The following is a 21,177-nucleotide window of genomic DNA, read 5'->3' as shown; positions in this document are numbered from 1 at the left end:
ACTAACACTAGCAGAAACCTGTCTTACAGATATAACTGGGGAAAAAAAGGCTTTCTTTTATTTATATATTTATATATATATATATTTATAGATATTTATAGATATTCTCAAACCTGTTTGTAACTTCTGGATGGAAACAGTAAAGCCCCTTTAAACACAGGACATGAGAGGGAAATCGGGAAAAAAGCCAAAACCAACTGCAAAATCTCATATAATGCCACGTGTTCTTAATCCAGAACAGTGTTCTTGTGTGACACCATGTTCTTGCTCGGAAGCAAGGTACTGAGCAGGGTGTCTCCCATGAGGCTTTGGCAGAGAAGAGGCTCCATGGCCCTCCCCTGCTGAAGGCTGCAGGCCCCACTTTTGCTGGTGAAAGCAGCATCTTTCTGACATGGTAACAACATGGGTTAAATTCCTAGCATGAACCAGGCGAGTTGTAGATTTAACACATTAACATGTTCTACCAGGGGAAAAGCTGAAGTATTTTTAGCATGGCCTGAGTGTTTGTCTCTGCAATGTTCTGGCCTTTTTTGGAATTTTTAACTCTGGAAACAAATACAATACCCTTTGCAATAGTGAAACACCACCTATTGTCTTTTATTGTTTGCCACAAAGACAACTGCGAGTTGTACTTCTGGATACATTAAAGGAGAAACATAAATCAGCTACTTTTGACGCAGCTTTCCCCCTTCACACCAACCACCAGACAGTTCACTTACTGTTTCCTGAATTCCTACCCATGCCCCCCAGCCTTTCCTACTTACATGCTTAACTCTGACAAAATCCCAGTGGAATAAACATTTTTCTTCATTATGAAATTCAATCCCGAGTTGTTGCTTGAAGGCATTGCCCCTCGCTCTCCTGTTTGAAACAGCATGCAAGCGCAGTAAGAGGGGTCAACAAAACACACTTGCAAACTGCATCCCATGCAACTGCTCTCTAGTCCTGCCCCCTCACACAGTCACTCTGTCTGATTTCCATGGTATGTCAGAGAGAGGTATCTGATGTCAGTACATTTGTTTTTGTCACATTAAAAACCCACAGCTGACAATCCCCTCCACCACACCGGGCTGGGGCAGAGCCCAGCAAGTCAACAGTTATGTATAAAGGAGGAGATGGAGTTTAAGCACAAATGTAACAAGAAGAATCAATGCGAGTCTGAGGACTGAAAGCAGAATCACATTGAGTGAAGGAAGGACTCTTCCCCTCTATTTTCTATCCCATTTCAAATAATATCCCCTTCCTCCTCCCTTCTGCCTGTCACTAGTATAAGCATGCAACACTGCTGTGAGTAAAAGATGTATGACAGTCCACACTGCACACAGCTGCAATCAGTGTGCTCAGGGACTGGCAATGTCCACGCCACACACACAAGTCACCCAGCAAAACAAGACTCTTGAAAGGATTAATGGCAAGAGGCTCCTGTGGCTGCAAAAAGGAGACTGTGGTCGATCATCTGCTCCCAGCTGAAGGGAGAGGTGAACAAGCCTTTTGTTTGTCCCAGTTCTTCTCTTCCTCCTCTTCAGAGATTGCCATTACCACTGCTTCTGGAGTGGGGGAGGAGATGGGGTAGGAGGGTTGCACTTGGTGACTTGGATTCATCTCTCAGGCAGCAGGACAAAGAAGATAGCCTTGAGGAAGTGACCAAAGCTGCAAACAGCAGCCACGAGCCAGTGGGAGCGAAGGCTGGGGTCAGTATTCACCACACATTTTGTGATGTCTGCCTAATGAGGAGGGAAGAGAGATCATCAGAGAGATGCCCAGAACCACATCAGCCACCGCAGCAGGCTCTCCCGACCCCACAAGCTGCAGCACTGCCCCACCACTGCTGCAGCACTACTTTGCCACACCATCAAGGCTCAAGAGCTCTGCAAAATACATTTTCTTCATTCTGCATCAACAAGGCAAAGTATCCTCCTTTTCAGCCACCCCTGGGGAAATAATGCTACAAGATTGTCAAGCATTTTCCATATTGAATAGTTGAATAAAAGAAACTTTCTTCCCCTGGACTAGGAAACCTTGGCAATGTCAGCATTCTCATCCTTTTCTGTAAAGCAAGATGCTTCCTAGAGTTTGTCCTGTTTAATATCAGCTCAAGTTGCTTGCACTTTTTGTCTTGCCTTAATGTTTTATTTGGAATTCATTCAAGCAATTTAAATCTAAAGCAATGCAAGCTTTGTTTGTGGAAATACGTATGCTGCCAGAGATGCCTCCCAGACGCGTGGGCCAGATTTAAAGATTGCTTGGGCAGCTGGTTTCAAGTATTAACAAGAATAGAAGCTGGCCTGCAATGTATAAAAAAATAACAACAGTCCAGCAAATTCATAAAGACAAGATCTCGGCTGGCATTGGGAGGAGAAAGTGGAAAATATCTGGAGGATACAGTGAACAGGTCAGAGGTGGAGAGAAAATTGCATCTTCTGGTGGGGGGAAGAAAGTTCTGCCAGCAACATAATTGAGTTTGTGGTAAACCTCAGCCTAGCACAAGGAGATACAGACTGTAGTTCTGTGACAGAGGGTGCACCATTAGCATATCAACTTGATGTGATTTTCAGAAACAGCTTTTGGGTGGCAAATGTGAGCAAGAATTGGGTCACAAGGAAGGCAAGTATTCATCAGCCCCAAAAGCTTTTTCTTTACAAGCTTAGTTCAGCAATCTTCCAAGCTTGTCTTCTGACACAAATCTCACTGCCCAGGCAGAGGGAAGTCAGACTTTCAACCCTGAGATGTTCCTCCTGTAAAATGGGACATAAGAGCTGCTAAATACTCCAATAATCTTTTCCAGTATTGTGTTCAAGACATGGGTGAGCCTCACTTGACCGACCTTGGCAATAATTAGAAGAAAACAAAAGGAGGATTGAAGGGACAAATCCCCATATCTGGTTAGCGAGTACAGCTGCACTAATGAACTCCATCATCACCTACAGACCAAAGGTCTGTTGACAGCAGCCTCAATAGCCTCCCACACAGTTCCAACAGTTCCTCCCTCACAAGGAAGTCTGAAAGGCTAGCACGCTGAATCACAATGAACTGCTGTTCTCTCAGGAGCATTAGGAGATGCTGAGCCCATGAATAATTGACAAGTAAAGATTGAAGGAGGAATGAATACAGGCACGCAAGGATGGGAAGAAACAGGATGACAGGAGGAAGCTGAATCAGCATATGGAGTGTCCTGAGGCTGAACACCAAGGTATGGAAATGTTGTTGCCTATAGCTACAAAAGCACAAGCAAACGTAGCAAGCAGCCAAGATAGCATGTAACAGAAGATGCTGCAATGTAGTACCTGTGGTACCTTTATTTGTATTATGGAGGAAAGTAAAATGGGTGATGGTTTAGTAAACTCACCCTGTTTGCATTTGAATAAAGCCTGAACTGATCCAGCCTGTCCAATTTTAGGGGCCTGCATGGTGTCATATTTAAAACACAGTTGTGTCGAGCTGTCTTTAGGCCAGAGAAGTCATGATGTGTAGGTACTTGTTTGAACATGTATTCAGATGTTAGGGTAGCTAATCAATAAAAAACCTAAACTCTGAAGGCCTCGTGAAACAGCACAAGGCCCAAAGATACACAACATGTTGATTATAGCTGCAGAGGGTTAACTTCCAGATGAGAAAGTGTGAACTCCTTAAAGCTGTGCTATGCTTTACCAAGGGCAATGACTTCACTGTGGCTAATCAAAGAGGAGCTGCCGACAGAAGCACTCACACATTTGTACTTGCTTGTTTAGATAAACAAAATCATTCTGCTGTTTAACAATTGCCTTAGCGGTTATCATCCAAATAAGCACAACTGATAAGGCACTGGAATTGAAAATTTCAAAGCTACTTAATAAAACAGGTCTTTGAGTCTTATGAGGCACTGATAAACTGTTGCAATGGCAGTTTGATCTTTGCTTGTTAATTATTCAAACAAGTTCAAGTCACATGCTCTTCTTTGTAGCAAATGTATTTAACAGCTGCTAAAAAAAAATCATAAATCTTCTATTCTACTGTAGAGCCACTACTGAGGCTGCAAACTCTCCCCAGGGAGAGAAGATGTCTCAAAGGGTTAAATGTTTCTTGTTTCTTCTAAGAGGTTTGTTTTGGATTGGGCTTTGGGGGGTAGGGTCTTTCTCCACCCTATGAAGGCATTATGGGAATCTACTGCCAAGTGGAGAATTTCAAATGCCTTTCCAAGGTCTCCACGGTGGCTTTTCCAAAACAGCTCAGAGCATGGTGGTTCCTCTTGGCAGCCTCAACCTGAGCCGATGCGTAAGAGACTGGGGCCATGTGCACAGGGGAAACAAGGACTCCATGCCAAGACAAACCAACAGCCAGCCAAGTCAGGCAGCAGATGGAAAGGTCCCCACTACAGAGCTGTTTCGTCTGGCCCATTTGTGAACAAGGCTGGGAAATTTCACAGTACAGTACCCAGATCGAGAGGAAGAACGTTCAGGGAAGCACAGCACAAGATGCCAATAGGATTTGCAGCCCTTCCCCAGACTCACTTCTAGAGGAAAAATATCTCCTTGTTCCAGCCCAAAATTGCTGATAAGGGTACTGGAGACAGGCTATAATCAGGACAACCCAGCAGCTTTTACTGTTGCTTTGTTTGATCGAGGACAGTGAGACTGGCTTCCCTTTCTTAGGGCCAGATCCCAAGAGCAAGCAGCATAGGTTCAGCAACTCCAATAGAAATGTGCTGGCCATCCAAAGAGGGAGGATCCGCAGAAGGAGCTAGCAATGGACAGGACTTATCTCTTCAGCTGCAAAGAACCACTTCTGGTCTGGGAGTGGGTTCTGCGTGTTTGCTATGCAACAAACTTTCCAAAAATATCCGCTTGGAACTATCAAAACACCCTGTTTTGAACTCCAAGAATGCAATACAAAAATTAAACCAAGATGCTAACTTATCAGAACACGCATGTTTTACCAAAACAAAAAAAAAAAAAAATCAGTTGGAAACTAGCAGGAGGCATGCTCCCATGCAACATTTCAATTTTAATGAAACTGGATTTTTTCCAAAGGAAAAATTGTTTCAGAGAATACATTTCAATCCACTCTACAGGTACCCAATTAAAGTAAGCCTCAGATGATACTGAGCCAGGAATTTCACAGGCAGGAACAGTGCTACTTAAACAGTCGCTTTCCCAGGATATCCTCTTCACCTACCTCAGCACAATTATTTGTGTGGATGCAAAATTAAATAGATCAGGGCATTCAAATCAAAGGTTACTTTTCAGCCCAACTAAACAGTTCCCTGACTAGCTGGCCTCAAGATCACAGTTTTAGAGAAGGCAGGGATGATTTAAGCTGGCAATGACACTTCATAAATGCAAGAGATCCAAAATCAGAACAATGCTACTTTTCTAGTTGCCCTTCATCAAAAAGGTGCCTTCGCTCCTGGAGAAAACAGGTGACTGAATCAGCTACAGGTGCACCTGGGAAGCCTCAGTACAGAAAAGCAATGCTCAGTTTGGAAAAAGACATTCCCCTCTCCCCAGGTCTGTGCGGGGCAGGGAGCCTAACCATTTCCTGATGGCTCATGAATAAATACTGCCTTTTGGAAAGGAGGGAATGTGCTCCTGTGCCTTAGTCTGGAAAGAGTGCATGCCTTGGGAACAAGATGTCCCATGAGCTCAGTGGTGTCATATGGCAATATTTAGCTCCAGGCAGCATCTGCCAGGCAGTACACCAAAGTGCTTTTGGTTGTATCACTCAAAGGAGTGTCTATATGCTTGCCAGAAAGTCACAGAGATCCTGGTACATACGTGTACCACCCAGCTGCTAACTGCTAACATAGCCAAGCAGTCCTCTCAGTCTTCTGGGAAGGTCACTAGAAAAGTGTCAGCTGACCTAATGCATACAGGTCATCAAGTGCCTCAGTATGAAGTGTTCTGGGAAATACATACATTGTAGATGTGGCGTTGAGGGACATGGGTTAGTGGTGGACTTGGTAGTGTTAGGTTAACAGTTGGACTTGATGATCTTAAGGGTCTTTTCCAGCCTAAATAATCTGTGATTCTGTGTCTGGCTATTCCACAGCACCAAAGCCCTTGCTCTGAACCATCCTCCAGAGAAGTATTTCCCATTGGGTATAGAGAGAACCAAAGAAATCAGATGCTTAAAGCCATATGATATGGAGCACACTCCAACACAGAGCAGCACTGTGTCTTACCCACAGCCTCAGAACAGGCCAGTGACAGAGCCACAAGCCCTCCTACTGTTGATGGGTGTTATGAGTGCCCTTCAGAGCATGTGTGCTACAATTTGAGCTATATCAGAAGTTATTCCTGGAGCATCATCAGGGTAAGGTCAGGGAATGGCACAAACTAATGGGTTTTAATATCCCTCCAATATTCCTGACGGTGGTAAGTCACCATAAATATAATAAGCTTTGTCTTGGAGAACTGGGGGGGCAGGTGAAAGGTAAATTAAGTTGGCAGGCCTGATTTTTTTCAGTTTCTAGAAAACAGCTGACGCAGAGAATGACCCCTGTTTCAGTCTCACACTATGACCAGCTGGCAGCTCTAGAGATGTTCAGGTCAGGAACAGAATAGGCCCTGGTGGGTCAAGATTGAATTAGTCTTGCACAGTTACACAGGAAGCTGAGGACCAGAATAGCTGCTGTTGTTCAAGAACAGGACCACGAGGCAGTAACAGAGCTAAATGGAGTCTAGCACAAGTGCAAGTAGGACAGTGGTGGCCATAAGGCTGTGGAAGAGAATCTCATTCAATGGTTTTCCGCATAAAGCTGCAGTGGGGGCACTCTCACTTTTATTAACTGGGATGTTTTCTGGTCTGCATATGTTGAAGCAAGCTTCATCAGATAACATCTCTTACCCAGCCTCCTCTTCTTTTCAGCCATGTCACCAAGGTCTTGCGGACAAACTCTCCCAGGCAGTCTACGATGGTGTGAACCATGGCTGGCTGTGCATGCCGTACACAGTCCACTGCCAGCCCAGCTGCCACAGCATAAAGGGACACTACCTTGCCCCATGTTATGCCTATGAAAAGAAGAAAGGTCATTCAGATTTACACACGCACACATAGCTCAGTTCTGAATAATCAAAGGAAACAGCTCTCCTTCATTACATGTGCCCATGCTGCATGTGCGCAGCTCTGAGTTCAGGTGCAGCCACAGTTCTGCATGCTCTCCACCATGGGGGAAAAGAAATACTAGGGGACCAGGACTGGAGAAAATTATCCATCCGGAAAAGCAGAATTAAATGATCTGAGCTGGGCATAGTTTGACCCCCTCTCAGCACTAGGTGCATAGCTTTGGAGAAAGCAGTCCAAAGGCATCATCAGAATAGGGAGGATGTGCACCACTACGTTTTATATTGTCATTAACTCTCAGCCATGCACAAGCTGCACAGAAGGCAATTCAATTCAGAGTTTGAGCAACCTGGGTTTTTTGTCACCAGCACAACTCTTGTATACTCTTTAGACAAAGCATTCCTGTTTTTTCTAGATCAGACTGTTCCAATGTGACATGGAAAGCACACATGAGGTAAGCATCTTCAGTCAGTTCTACCATGACAGAACAGCAAAAAAGGGAGGCAAAGCTACAGGGCCAAGAGGGTTGGCATCCTCCTTGATGTAAGGAGTATGCCTTAATCTCCACCTGAAAACCGGGTAGCTTCATTGGCCACCCTGGCTACAATACTTAACATTGCATATCCTATCCCACTGAAGGCAGTGCAGAAACAGAGTGTAAGTCAGTTATCTAATCTCCCAGAAAACAGCCTTCCTGCTAAGCTGACCTGCCAGTAGTGAAGGTTCTATGGAAGTTGTCCCGGCAGCAGTCATCTTCCTGTTAGTGCTAGTGATAAGCACTCAAGCTTAGTTCTGGGTACCAGCCAGACTCCCTGGGTCTCCCCAGCCCTTTGACAACACCACTGAGCATAAATCCTCCATGCTTAAACATTGCAGCCAGTGTCCCTCATTGGGCTTTTATGGGGACCAGTGACTTGGAAATGCAACCCTTCTGCAGCCTACCACAACACAATGGTGCATGGATTTCCTTTGGATCCTCTAGGAAGTTGATTTTCCCCCCTTACTTTATTATCTGGAATAGCGGTATTTGACAAGCATGCCGTGAAGTATTTTACAGTGTTAGGTCTCTATGGAATCTGCCCAAGGTCTCTCCTAAATGTAGCCAGAAGCCAAGTGAAGTTGCAGTATTTAAAAACCACACAAAGCCGTTCTTGCTGGGTTGCAGCAAGAAAGAAAACACGTGAGAGGGGAGACTAGTTCAGTCACTAGATCTAAGGACCAGAAGAGGTTAAACACGCAATCAGAAAAACTGGAAGTGCTCAGCAATCTATCAGCTAAGAAAGCAAACCCTTAAATACTATTTAAACAAAGTGAAGAGTCTCCCTCTTCCCTTCATTGCACTCCCAGATCTCCAGGCACCCTGACCCATCTCTCTGGGATGGAGTTCCAGACTGCTCACACCTGTTCATAGTGCAGCGGAGCTCCTCACATTCCTTTAAAATACGTGCAGGTTCCAAAATCCTTCCACTTAGTGCCTCAAAAGGGACACTCACAGTAACAGTTTTAGGAATTGCTGGCTTTTTTTTTTTTTTTTTTTAATAAAAAAATACTAAACTTTAGAGAAACTGTTCATATATCAGTCACAGGAATGGCTTGTTAGACTGAAAAAAATCCATTCAGTGTTCCACTTTTCCATTTTTCACTCATGACTGATACAAGATCAAAATCTACAGATGATCCCTTTTGTGAGGCTCTGTAGCAACAGTAACATCAGTAGCTCGAGTTTCCTTTGATATCCTGTCCTTCATCAGCACTATGTCCAAAATCAGAGGAATTTATTAATATAGGCAAAACAGCAGTTATTCTTACACTGATTGTATTTTCTGAGTAGGCCCTGTGATGTCCATTCCCCAGAGCTGTCACTCAGGAAGTTCACTGCCTATGCAGTATTCACACTATTTATCTGCCTTTCTTACATTGTGTGTCACCATGACAGCCAGCAGAACGAGGCAGGAAAAGGCTATGAAACCAAATGAGAAAATACTAGACAGAGGGCTTCTCCTGGCAAGAAAGAAGCTGTCCTGTTGCAGGTCAATATGCCTCCACCCAGTGAAAGAGGCTTTAAGGGGTTACCTCTTGCTGATCACAATCTCCTGGACCAGAGCCTCAGCTGGCTTATACCCAGCTTTCATGTAAGTTGGTTTTTACAGTTCTCCATCCCTGAAAAAATGTGGCTCCTTACATCTCAAGTTACATGAACCAAAGTTATCCAAAATTCCAGGGAAGAGTTCACTGGCTTATTGCCAAACTTTTACTGACAGCAGTCTTTCTTAAGTATCTGAAGCAAGTCCATCAGCTTTGAAATATTTACATGGCAGTAACTAAGACTGACTCAGGGCTGAAGCCACCCTGGTAGAGAAAAACAGCTGCAGTCTAGATCGACTTTGTTTTAAACCCAAGTTTCCCTTTCCAACAGAAGAAAAATTTATCCACAACCTATGAAAAATAAAGGATCAATAAACCCCTGATTTCCCTAATACACAGGAAAGTAGTTTGCTCTCCAGACATGCCAGTCCAGGCAGGGAGGATGGAAAGAAAGCCTTTCAGCTCTGGCTTCCCTGCCAAGGTTGCTGTGTAGTGGTGCTTGCTGCAGGACTCGCATGAGGCGAATGCTTCCCCAGCACAGGACCTCTCCCTTTCACAGGGACAGCAGAAAGAAGGCAAGCTGTTGACAGGTGCTTATCGTGGTGATGGATGTGAAGGGCTCAGCGGTCACTTCCCATTATGCTCCTCTCTACAGAGCATGCCTATAAGGGTCAAATCAATCTTTCAGTCTGCTTTTCCTGCTAGCAGCAGAGCTGGGCCATGGATGTGGGAGAAGAGGAAATATCCTCCTGATTTCTTTGCATGGTAACTCCTGTTGCCACTGCTAGAGGCAGAAGATGGACACAGCTGGCTGGGCTCCTCACCCGAGACAGCAGGTACAGCTGATGCTCTTGTTCACACAAGATGTTGTAGGGGAGGCCTGAAGCAACGGGAGAGCAGACACTCTCTAGACAGCTGCTCTAGACCAAAGCTGGGCCATGCCTGTGGCCAGTACCCCTTCCCCAGAGGGGCTCCAGCAGCTGCCCAACTCCAGGCAGGTAGGGACAGGGGAATAAGCCACAGCAGTCCCTACCTGCACTTTCCTAGGACACCAGCCCCAGTAACTTTTCTCTCTCAAGGACTCCCTCAGCAGGAGCAGAGGAGCACAATCTATTGAGAGGGCAGTGCTTCTGACCCCTGCGATGGCCAGGCCAGGGTCAGGATGACTCTAGCCTGATGCATCCCTAGGCATAAGCTGGAATTGCATCTGGCTAGCGCACATGAGCAGAGAAGACACATTATCTTGCATCAAATTCCTCAGAATGTCTGTCTGCCATCCACATTGGGTGAAACGGGCACTCATCGCTAAGCCAGACAACCTACTCACAGCTTCCCACTGCACAGACTAGCGTGCACAGGGGCTAACAAGAGGAAATGGGAAACTGGTCCAGAAAGGAGTGACCAAAACACAGAAAGCTCTGAAACTTCTGCTCACAGAGATGAAACAAAAGGACACGGAAAAAGTGAAAAGCTGCTTAGAGTGCTTTTTAAAAAATAAGAAATACAACTTGCAGATTCAAGGCCAGTCATGGAACTGAAGGTATGTAAACACTGGCAAACACAGGGGAAAACAAATTAGCAGGAGAGGACTCAAAAGTGTTCCTGGCGCTTATCAGCTTGGCTGGCCCAGGGGAGAGCTCAAGAAGCTGTACAGAGCTCACATGACTGTACAGTCTCTGAGCACCACACTATCCAAGGTTACTAAAATAAATTTCCCTTTGCTCCACTCAGCATCAAAGCCTAACTTGCAAATCAGACCTGGTTCTCCCAAAGAGAAACATGATCAAGCGCTACATTTCAACAGCTGGCAGAATACAGCCAGTCACAATATAGTTTCCTTTGATGGAGAGAAAAAAGCCAAGAAGGATATGCATAAGGCATGAAGCTCAATTCATAAGGCCTAAGGGATGAGGAAGCAGTGGGATGCATTTCTAACAGCATTTGCTCCTGTAGGGGAAAGTATTTTCACCTGAGAACCCATTAGTCATGCATCCCTGTTCTGCAGGGTTCGCTTCGGCCCAAGCACTCTTGGTTAAAAACTGTTGAGAGCCCAAACTGATACAAAACCAAGAAGAAAGCTTTTGGAGACCCCTCATGCCTAGCAGCTCTTACCAACTGGAGGAAACTGTTTCCTTTAGGAAAGGAAAATGCATCTCCCTTTTTTTTTTTTTTTCCCCACCAAATGACCCTTTCCTTCTGAGATTTATTTAAACAGCTAATGTAAATGCCAGCTCAGCCAGGCCCCAATCCAAAGCCTGTTAAAGTCACTGGAAAGTCTCCTGCTGGCTGCAGAGCAGCTTTGGGCCACACACCAGAACCAGTGGTATTGTCACAGAGGTGAGGCTGCTGCAGATCCTTCAACATCCAAAGTAGGTCAGGGCTCTGGGATGCCAGTCTCCACAACTCCACAGAAGGGCTCTCCTCACCCTGAATAACCAACAGGTTGTATGGGAAGAGTGAAGCAAAATACATCTTGAGCCTTGCCGTGCTCTGTGACCTGCTCACTTTCTCCCTATATTTCTCCCTACATAGGGTCAAAAACTGTAAATCTTGCTGTAATTTGGATTCAAGTTGTCCTTGCTACACCACAGAGAAAAGCCAAACCTGAGACAACTGGAACAGACAATGCTCTGAAGTCAAATATGGTACAAGGTATGTACTCATGCACTGGGACCAACAAGGATGCCAGATGTCGTTGGTCTTGCCTTCTTGAGAGCTCCATCTAGGGCCTGTTCTTAGTTAAGACTTGACAGTGTGGCCAGGAAGTGAACGCAGCCAGAGCTACAGTGTGAAGACTCAAAGCCATACCAGTGTGTGAAAGAAGCCCATGTAAAAGATTAAGAAGAAAACCTCTCCAGGGAAATAGGGTCAAAATCCCCCACTCCCTTGCTGGAACGGCATTGCGAGTGACCAGTGGGGCTCCCCAGACTATCTAGGCACTGCAGTGTCAGACTGTAGCTGTTTTCTTAATAAAGTGGATGGTGAAAAACAGGCTGAGATGCTTTAGCCATTGGTAATTGGCATGAAAACTCAGACTGCACTTGAGTCCCTGGTTTCCTTTGCTCAGTAAGAGCCTCTTTCCTTCACACTATGAAAAAAAAATAGGAATGAATGTCTGGCTGCCACAGCCAGCTCCAATTTACTGGATTTATCATTAAATGCTGAGTCTTGAGACTGCAGTTGGGATCCAGGAATGTTCAAAATCAGCAGAATCCCCCCCCCTCTGCCACACAGCAGCCTTCCAGCAAGAGAAATTACAATAAATGAATTGATCAAAGCAATTGAACACATGGCCCCAGCTTCATACTCACAGGTCATCCTGTTAGTTGCTTGGAGGCAGAGATGAGAAAGCAGGAAAAAAAGGAGCATGCAGAGCACTGGAAAGTTCTGAATCCACCCCATTTGCAGCCAACCAACTGCCAGCCATTTATGCAGCATGGTATCCCCAGATACAGGGCAGCACCAGCAACAGAGCTTGAGCCTGGGCTTCTATCATGTTCCCAAAGTCTCCAGTATCGTCAGCCTTAAAGGGCTGAATCCAGATCCCATTCATACCACACTGAAAACCCGAAGTTTAGAACCAAGAGTTACAATTTCTAGCTTTACTTTCAACAAAAACATTTTAAGCCATCCATGCTTTTCACTTGACTCCTGAGCTGAGAAGCTGGAGAACACCAAAAAAATGCAGGTCTCAATGAATCTGTCAGTATACAATGGTGAGAGCAGGACTCCCAGAAGCCAGCAGGGCTTTCTCCCCAACATCATGCTTATGCAGCATAGCAGCAACAAAGTCTGCTCCACCTGCAGCTATCCACCTTTCTGGCTTAATTCCCTGTGTCACTTCAGCTTTGGAGGTGGGGCCATTCTGATGTAGTCAGCTATAGTCATCTAAGAAGGTAAACTACTTACCTGCAATGCAAATACCGGAGCCTGCAAACTTGACCATTTTTCTGTAAGTCTTGATGCAAGTAAAGCTCAGCACTAAATGACAAGACAGGGCACCTACACTTTGAAGACAGCCACACTCAGATATTCCTGCCACACTTGCCCAGCTCTCTTGCTCAGAGAGCCCATATGGTCTCCTCCCAAGCCAGCGCAGTGCAATGGCAATCTGCATTCCAGGTATACTCTGAAGGATGCTGAGGGCTGCAGTGCTAGCCACAGAATCCAGTTCCATCCATCTCCTATCACACTGCATCAATCTCCCTGATCCAGGGAGTAAATCTGCCCTGCTCAATCTGCCAGTAGCCCTACTTGAGGAGTCCTTCTCAGAGATCTGTTTTGTCATCTGTTGTGATCCTGGAGAGGATCTGTGATCTGTACGATAACACACCAAATCTGAAGTCCAGGATGTCAGCACAGGGCTTCTCCAGGGTGTCAGTGGTTCCCGTGCAGTTCATATGCATAAAAAGCACAGCTGATTGTGAAGATAAAAAAAGTTTTGAGTGAGGAACCCTATCTGAAAGAAAAACAGAAACCTGGACTTCTATCCTGTAGCAACTACTCCCAAAGTAACAAGCATCACTGTCTTCTGCGACACTTCCTACGTCGATGTCACTGGATCCAGCGCTTTCACACTACTATGCCACTAGCAAGTAGTTGTCTGGTTTTTCTCCTTTTTTTTTTTTGTTTTGTTTCCAGTCTCTAACATCTACTGCCCCTTCCACGGACAACACAAGACGGTGCAGAAAATGTATGACTGTGTCACATGTCAGGACTTGCCTCACATAAATCACTACGTAAAATGTTTCTCTTTCCTTGATTCCCACAGACTGCATTCCCAATTGGACAGGGACTGTTTTCAGAGGAGGCTGAGGTTCCCTTGCAGGAACACAGCACAGAGCATATCTTTGCTTTTGACAGTCATCTCTGGGATCAGTCAAACAGAAAGGAACATTCATGTCTAAGCAGTGAGAAAGCTCAAAGCACCTGCTTGTCCGGAACAGCTAGCCTTGAGGGCCAAGACTCTCAGAGTATGAGAAAGGAGAAGCAGCAACTGGAAGCAGCAGGCTCCATGGCAGTTCTGGCTACTGCTATGGGAAAGGAAGCCAGAAAGAGAGGAACTCCCTTGTGATGAGTTGGTTCTGGCTCCTAGCATCAGCAGCATGAGCTGGAACAAGGCAGACTCCCATGTAATGAATCTTCTCCAGTTGCCAATGGTGAGCAAAGGAGCTTGGAATGAGTGACCTCCCTGTGCAATGAGGTAACACCACCTCCTAATGAGGAAGGGCAGGAGATGCCTTCTAGAATGAGTGAGAACCTGCTGGGAGGATATAATAAAACAAGGCATTTCCCTGCCAGAACAACAGAGTATAGAGGAGCTCTCATTAAATCATTAAAGCAGGGCACACTGCCAAACTGCTCACAGCCCTTACAGAAACAAGGCCCCACCTTGCAGGCAATCCCAGAAGCATCCCTTCTCTGAGAGAGGTGGTTCCATCCTGTTCCTTTCTGCCCAGCCCCATCTACATACCTGTCACGGCACAGTACCTGCAGTGAAAATCTGCGCAGCTACTGCCAGGAAGGCATCCATCACCACCGTCTCTGAGTGCAGTGAGATGTTCAATTGGCGGGCAATATTCCGGTAGACGTTGGGGCGAATATATTCCAGCTCATCCCCTGGAAACAAACAGTCAGGAGTCAGCAAACAGAACACCGAGTCCTGCTCTCACTGTGTAGCCATTACAGCTGGAGCCACCCCATGCATCCCTTCAGCCAAAAAGACCTAGCCCCAGGTCCACCTTAGTTTAAAGAGGCAGCAGAGTGCTTCGGGTCATTTAGATGCAACCCCCTGCCCCCTGCATCCTGCTCTCCTAACATCATGTGCCTGGGACTTCTAAAGGGAGTGGGGACAGGTAGTGGCCCTGTATCAGTGGTGTGGCTGCAGTAATCCCCAATATGAATGATGTTTCCAGGCTGGCTGCCTGCCTTTCCTCCAAAACAGGAGACAGGTCTCATAAGCAAAGCCGTCTCATTTTTCCTCAGAAGTGAAAAGGAGGCATGTACATCTATGTAAGCTTTTGAGAGATACATCCTTTCTCAACATCCCATCAGACTTGTACAAAAAAGCCTCAGGATGAGAGCGACTCAAGAATGCTGGAGGCTGTTGAAAGCCAAGGATCCACCCAGAGCTGCACAACATTAGTTGAGCAAAGAGATTATCAGCCCAGCTGTTTTAATGCTCACACAGGCACTGAGTGATGCTCTGGAGTTCTTTCTCTCCTCCAGATGGTTAAAGTGATACTCGTTTGCCTGGCTGAGCCCTCAGCAACAAGGTTCCTGACACACACACAGATACGTGCTTTCACCTCCAGGTTGTTTTCTCCCCAGCTGGAAAATGGTTGAAGGTGTTAGGCTAGCTTGAAGACCAAGATGGAAACACCAGGGACAAGGAAAGAACGCCTCCCACAGGTTTGAGCTATGGAGCTTGGGTCACAGCAGTAAAGCTTTTCCTCTGGAGCAAAACCATTTTTGAAGAGCAGAATTAATAAAGCCTAGTTCTCCAATGGATTTATCTCTCTGTAGGGGTTCACAGATATTTAATGAGGGTTGCACAGCTGCTGTAGGAGCACGACATGATGCAAACATTGTATGGGACCAAGGCCCTTTGTGCATTGAGAGTCCTATTTGGTTTAGATTTAGGACACACTGTGTCCTTTTCCTGAACAGGGATGCTCTGAAGCACCCAGGGGAAGAGGTGAGCTGTCACAACAGTTTTACATCCCACTGCAAGACCCAGATGACTTGTCCCAGTCAGAGGGCAACTGATCCTACTGAAAATTTCATTTGTATGAGAGCTAAAAAGGAAGATGCCACCCCAATCAGGAGCTTGTTGCAGAGTCATCAGCTACTGATCTTTAATTCATTTAACTGGAGCTTAGCACAGCACAGGCAAAGCCCTGCTCTACAGAATTCCGCAGACCATCTCTCTACGCCCTTTGTGCGTGTGGGATTGTGGCAAGAGGAAACCCTGCCAACACATGGTCAGCTCTGATAAGAGGAAACCTTACTTGCATTACTCAACAGCTGCTTTCTCCTGCAGGGAGCACACAAGCTTCCGGGTAAATGCAAGGAAATGGGGATAGCCCTGCCCGTGGTTAGCCAAGAGGGAGGCACGGGAAGTTGGGACAGCACTTGGTAGCCTGCCACTGTTACTGCTTTTAACAAGCAGTGCCTGGAGGCCCCAGATGAGATCAGGTTTTGGTTGGAGGCACACATGCTGTTAAAGAGATCCCTGCCCTGCAGCAACGCACAGGGAAACAAGAGGATTCTTGGTGTGGAAGAAAAGCACAGGAAAGCAGTCCTGGGCTCAGGGAGACTCCCTACCCTGGCAGCCTCAGGACCTCTCCTGCAGTACGTTACATTGGTGGCAGTCATCAGTGTCCACGTTCAGATGCCTAGATGTGCCCTTTGCAACATTTAGAGCAATTCCCGTGCTTCTCCTTTTTCTTCTAGTAGTCACAGAAGAACAAGCAGGGCAGCAGTGACCGTTCCCACATGCAGCAGCTCAGCGCGACAGTGAAAGGGCACTTGCCTGGGCCTTGGCCAGAGGATAGACAAATTCAGATAAAAGAAACATCCGACACATATGGTAGGTTGGTCTGCGGTGTCTCATTTGGCCATACCATTAGTTTTTACCACCTCTGACTCACTAATTAGCTGCTAAGCCTCACTGAGCTGATGGGCTTTCGCTCCCCAAGACTGCATCTGCCTCTGTCCAGCACCTCTGGTGGCTCATCAGAATTTCTACATGAAGAGGGCTAGGAAATACTCCAACTTCTCATCTCCACAGGTTTGTCAGCACTATCATGGAGCAAAAACTGGTCTGGCTTGTTGCACTGCTTAGAAAGCAACTAAGGACTACCTTTCCTGGCAGGTGGCTGGATACCACTCAGCCTTGTACTGGTTACAGCAGCAAAAGGGAAGAGAAAGGGACAGGCCATGTAGCAGGCAGAGCTCCTGGACAAACAGGATGGAAACAACTCTTCATCTTAATAAGGAAGATTGCTCATCCCTCTTGTTGCATGGGTACCACATGGTGCACTCCAGATTTGCTCAGAGAAGGCACCAAGTTTCTGGGACTATCAGCCAAATCTTTCCATCTGGACACAAATATATAAGAGGAGAGTCACCCAGAAGACTTATCCAATCTGCCACCTGCTTGCTCTTTAACACACTCCTGGCCACCCACAGAAGATCTGGCTGAAAGAAAACAAACCCCAACCCCCAACACAGGCAGAGAAGAAATGGAGGACAAAGAGGCAATTAGACTGACAGAAGAACAAAAGAAACCCCAAGACCAAACAACCACTGGAAACAAACATAGAAGTCAGCATAGGAGAGAAAAGGTGAAAAAGAATGAATGAGAAAAAAAAAAGTCAGTTAAAAGAAACACAGCTATGCCTTTAAAAGAAATTTGGGATAATATCAAACAAAAGTAGAAAGAAAGGGAAGAGGGTGGGGAAACCAGCCTGGTCCTGATTTTGGTAAGGCCTAACTAAAGGTCACTTCAACAGACTTATTTGAACTTCAGTGTAATTAAGTCAGATGTAAATGCTAGTGGTAGTTTCCAAGTCAGATGTGAACTAATATACCAGCCTGCAGCCAAAGAGGGAAGTTGGAAGCAACTTCCAGGAATGAGGGTGTTGGAATTCCAAAAGACAAACAGCTAGACTTGAGCATGCAGGAGGCTAAAACCTAAAGCAAAAGGCCAGGCAACTGCCAGCATTTAGAGGGTGCTCTGGTACAAGCACAACTCCAGAGCATGTCTTCATGTAGCAGCCTACAGGCATAACCTTCAAATTGCTCTGCGATTTGGCAGTCACCTGGCCATGATGGGGACTGACTAGTTTGGGCACTGAATGGCAGTGTATGCCAGGCAACATCAGCCAACTCTTCCTTGTTCCAACAAAAAGCAAGAAAACTCAATTCTTGCTGAATGGTTAAAGTAGGCAAAGGAAAATTAAACACACTGTCAATACACTGTCACTGAAAACTGGCTTTTATAAAAACTCAATGCACATGACCGAAGCAACTACCCTCAAATTAAACATCCTTGTGGCTCGGTGAGCAACTGACAAAGCCCAAGTCTAGAGATAGCAGTACTCTACTAGATGCCAGCATGGGTTGCATCATGGCAGCCAAGTCACCTGTGTCTGGAGAAAACACTGCAAGACCTGTTAAAATGCCAAGTTGAGAAAGACTGCTGAAACTCCTGTGAAAACTGTTACACAGCTGGAGTCTTATGCAGGTAAAATTAGTTTGCTGTTGGGCTTTCAGGGACTGCATCATGCTTTTAAGTTGTTGCACGTGCTCAGAAAAAAAGTAGCTCTGCAAAAACACTGTGCTGAGCGTTGTTCCAAGTGACTGAGGAAATGCAAGTAAAGGAGCTGTTTAGGGGAGATCAGCAAAACCAAATCTAAATGCCCAAAGCAGAGAAGGAAAAACTCTATATCGTCACATGAAAAGTCCCTTTGGCACTCATCTGTTCCAGAAACCTTAGTCTGGTCTGATTTGCTCCACATAGTTTCAGTTCCCACTCATACCTGCAGGGACTTACCTAGTCGCAGCAGTATGGTGGACACCTCGGCCAGCTTACCGCCAGGTACTGGTGCATTGTATTCGGGTTTGCTCCAGCTGACACCTGCTCGAATTAGCCTTGAATTTATGTAGTCTCTGCAGAGAGCCTTGGCTTGGGACACAAGCTCCTTGTCAGTGGGAGACCTGTCAAAAACCTCCATCACCTCTGCAGCAAAGACTGAGGAACGGCGTAGCACTTCCATCCTTGGCTGCTGAACCCACACCTCAGCACACACTTGGAAGGCTGAGCCTGTTCCTTAGATGAAAATCTGCAGGAGCTGTGTAGTAATCCTCTGGTCTCTTGGTCTGTCACAGCTCCAGCAGCTATACTCAAAAGGCCAGTTTTTCATTTTACCTGGTGAATAAAAGCATCTGTAAGTCCTCTATCATTGCAAAGATGTGAAACAAAAGCACAAGTATTATATCTTACAATTATGCTAAAGTCAATAGTACTGTATTTGCAAAACATCTGTCTCTGTGCAGCTTACAGACAAGGGGTAAAGTCTTGTTTTTCAGCCACTCTGACTTCCACTGGCAGTGTGACCCACAGAAGGCAGTTTTGAACTATCAAGGTGTTTCCTCTTTTCCCATTCAGATTCAGCAACCCTAGAATTAGTCCTCAGAGAAACTAGATGGTCAGACCAGGGAAACAACTCATAGAACGTATAGACAATCTCAGCTTGTTTCAATTAAACTGGAAAAAAACCCTGAATTCCAAATACTAGCTACAGTAACCTCAACCAGATGTCAACAGACATCCTAGCTCAGTAGGTCATGGATCTCTCTGAAGAAATGGCACTGTTGAAAGAGCAGGGGTACAGGAGCATTTGAAATGTCTCAATGGAGACAGTTTACCACATTCTCAGTTTAGGTTTTGGTTCTGCCACTCCTTTTCTCTTTTTCTTCCTCCCCCCGCCCCCCCAAGCAACATGCATACTACTTCTTGAGAATCTTCAGCAATAGCAGAGAAAGCAAAACAAAACCCCCCAGATTTTAAAAAAGTTTTCAGGTGTGAATGTCTAAAAAGAAAACTCAAAATTTCTTCAGAGGCACCTGAATTAATCTGTTGATCTGACTTCTTAACCTAGTGGTGCTTTTGAAGTCAGTCAGACCAGTCTTTATTCAGATGTTAGCATATGTATTTTTCAGTCCCCAGTTTTAGACATCTACTTACAATAAGGACTTCAAAACAAAATAAAGCCGGTTATTTTTGTTTGTCCTGAAGAAAAATATATTTACCTCTTACGTTGCACTTTTCCCCCCTCAGTGATTTCTTTTGGGGTTTGATTTCATGTTTCTTTGGAAGATCTGCATCAATGAACACCTGGTTAAGGATTCATAGGATACTGTCACACTTCTCTGGAGAGCACCATCCTTCTCTGGCACGCTCTCCACAGGGCTCTCGCGCGGTGCCTCCTTCCCCAGCTCTGCCAGCCTCACATCCCGACTGCACTCCACCGGGATCCTAGGGGCTTGCTCAGCGGCTTTTAAGGGATCCAGGCGGCAGAGGAAAGCTTCTAGCTTTAGCCTTGTAAGGAAGATGAAATAACCGGGAGGTGGGGTTGCAACGCTTTCTCCTCCCCTTCTCTCTTAAGGAGGTTCTCCTTTGTTCCGCTGTCAGCGCGCAGAGGCTTCATTCAAGGACTCTTCGGGGTGGCGGTAGGAGCGTAACTGCTGGACGAGGTTACCTCATGTACCAGTCAGCGATGAATGCACTGCTGAAACAGGAATAGCTCCTGGTGAATTTCCATGTCGGCTTTTACAGAGTTGATGTTGGCCAGTCATTTTCATATAGTAGCCGAGCTGGAGAACTGCAGGTTGTCATATTTCAGTGGTCAGCTAGTCATACCAATTCCGTTCAAAAAGATGGAGGCGATTAACAGACAGGCACAGCTCGGGGCTAAAGCAAGTGGTGCTTGCATCCTCACCAACTACAAGCAGTCTGGTTAAAAAAAAAAAAAAAACAAAAAAAAACCCCAAACAAAAAACAAAACCAAAAAAACACCCAGTGGGTTTGTTGATAGGAAATAGTTTTACCAGAATGAAGTGTTCTTCAGGAACATGTCAATTTTGTCCAGTGTGGTGAGAAAACTAACACAAAATTTAAAGAAAACACTTCAATTGGTTCCTACATACTTAGAAATTAATTCCCTATCAACTTCTTGTTGCAACATTATCATATTAACGCCACAATGCTGAATAATACTGTTTCAACTCAACAGACCACATACAAACATTGCCTTTTTGTGTTATGATTTGAAACAAAAGAAGTTTTAGAATTAGACATTTCCTGCAGACAAGACATTCTACCAGCTCAAACACAAATCCCGCCCCCCCCCCCCCCCCCAACACATAACTATTTGTAGGTTAATGACTGGGTACGTAGCATGTTCAAAATACAGCCCTTCCAAAAGGAGGTCAGAAGCAAGAAGAAACTGTTGCCACCTCTTGCTTGTTACCTGAGAGAAAAGAGAG

General features: G+C 45.6%; 1 protein-coding gene across 2 annotated transcripts; it reads right to left on the bottom strand.

Moving 5' to 3' along the window:
* Positions 1-576: 576 nt before the first annotated feature.
* On the bottom strand, positions 577-20,629 carry BOK (BCL2 family apoptosis regulator BOK). Of its 2 annotated transcripts, none has more exons than XM_005236840.4 (5): positions 19,942-20,622; positions 18,683-19,057; positions 14,614-14,742; positions 6,823-6,986; positions 577-1,724 (listed from the first exon to the last, which is right to left on the bottom strand). In XM_005236840.4, exons 2-5 carry the CDS (start codon positions 18,903-18,905, stop codon positions 1,599-1,601), a joined length of 642 nt encoding a protein of 213 aa, XP_005236897.1. In that variant the 5' UTR covers positions 18,906-19,057; positions 19,942-20,622; the 3' UTR covers positions 577-1,598. The 2 variants fall into 2 exon arrangements, with proteins under 2 accessions (XP_005236897.1, XP_013154123.1); XM_013298669.3 differs by having other exon boundaries at positions 1,582-1,720; positions 19,942-20,629.
* Between the last annotated feature and the right edge of the window lie 548 nt (positions 20,630-21,177).

The sequence above is a fragment of the Falco peregrinus genome, chromosome 12 (genome assembly GCF_023634155.1).
Source record: "Falco peregrinus isolate bFalPer1 chromosome 12, bFalPer1.pri, whole genome shotgun sequence".
NCBI lineage: Eukaryota > Metazoa > Chordata > Aves > Falconiformes > Falconidae > Falco > Falco peregrinus.
Note: the sequence above shows the minus strand (reverse complement) of the source record. Positions and strands in the feature narration are given on the sequence as shown.

Bases quoted from the DNA above. Each gene is read 5' to 3' on its own strand.
- BOK (XM_005236840.4), bottom strand. From the start codon at position 18,905: ATGGAAGTGCTACGCCGTTCCTCAGTCTTTGCTGCAGAGGTGATGGAG. The intron at 14,743-18,682 runs GTAAGTCCCTGC...GTTTGTTTCCAG, and splicing joins CACCATACTGCTGCGACTAG to GGGATGAGCTGGAATATATT. The intron at 1,725-6,822 runs GTAAGAGATGTT...CCTCCTCATTAG, and splicing joins TGAAAAGAAGAGGAGGCTGG to GCAGACATCACAAAATGTGT.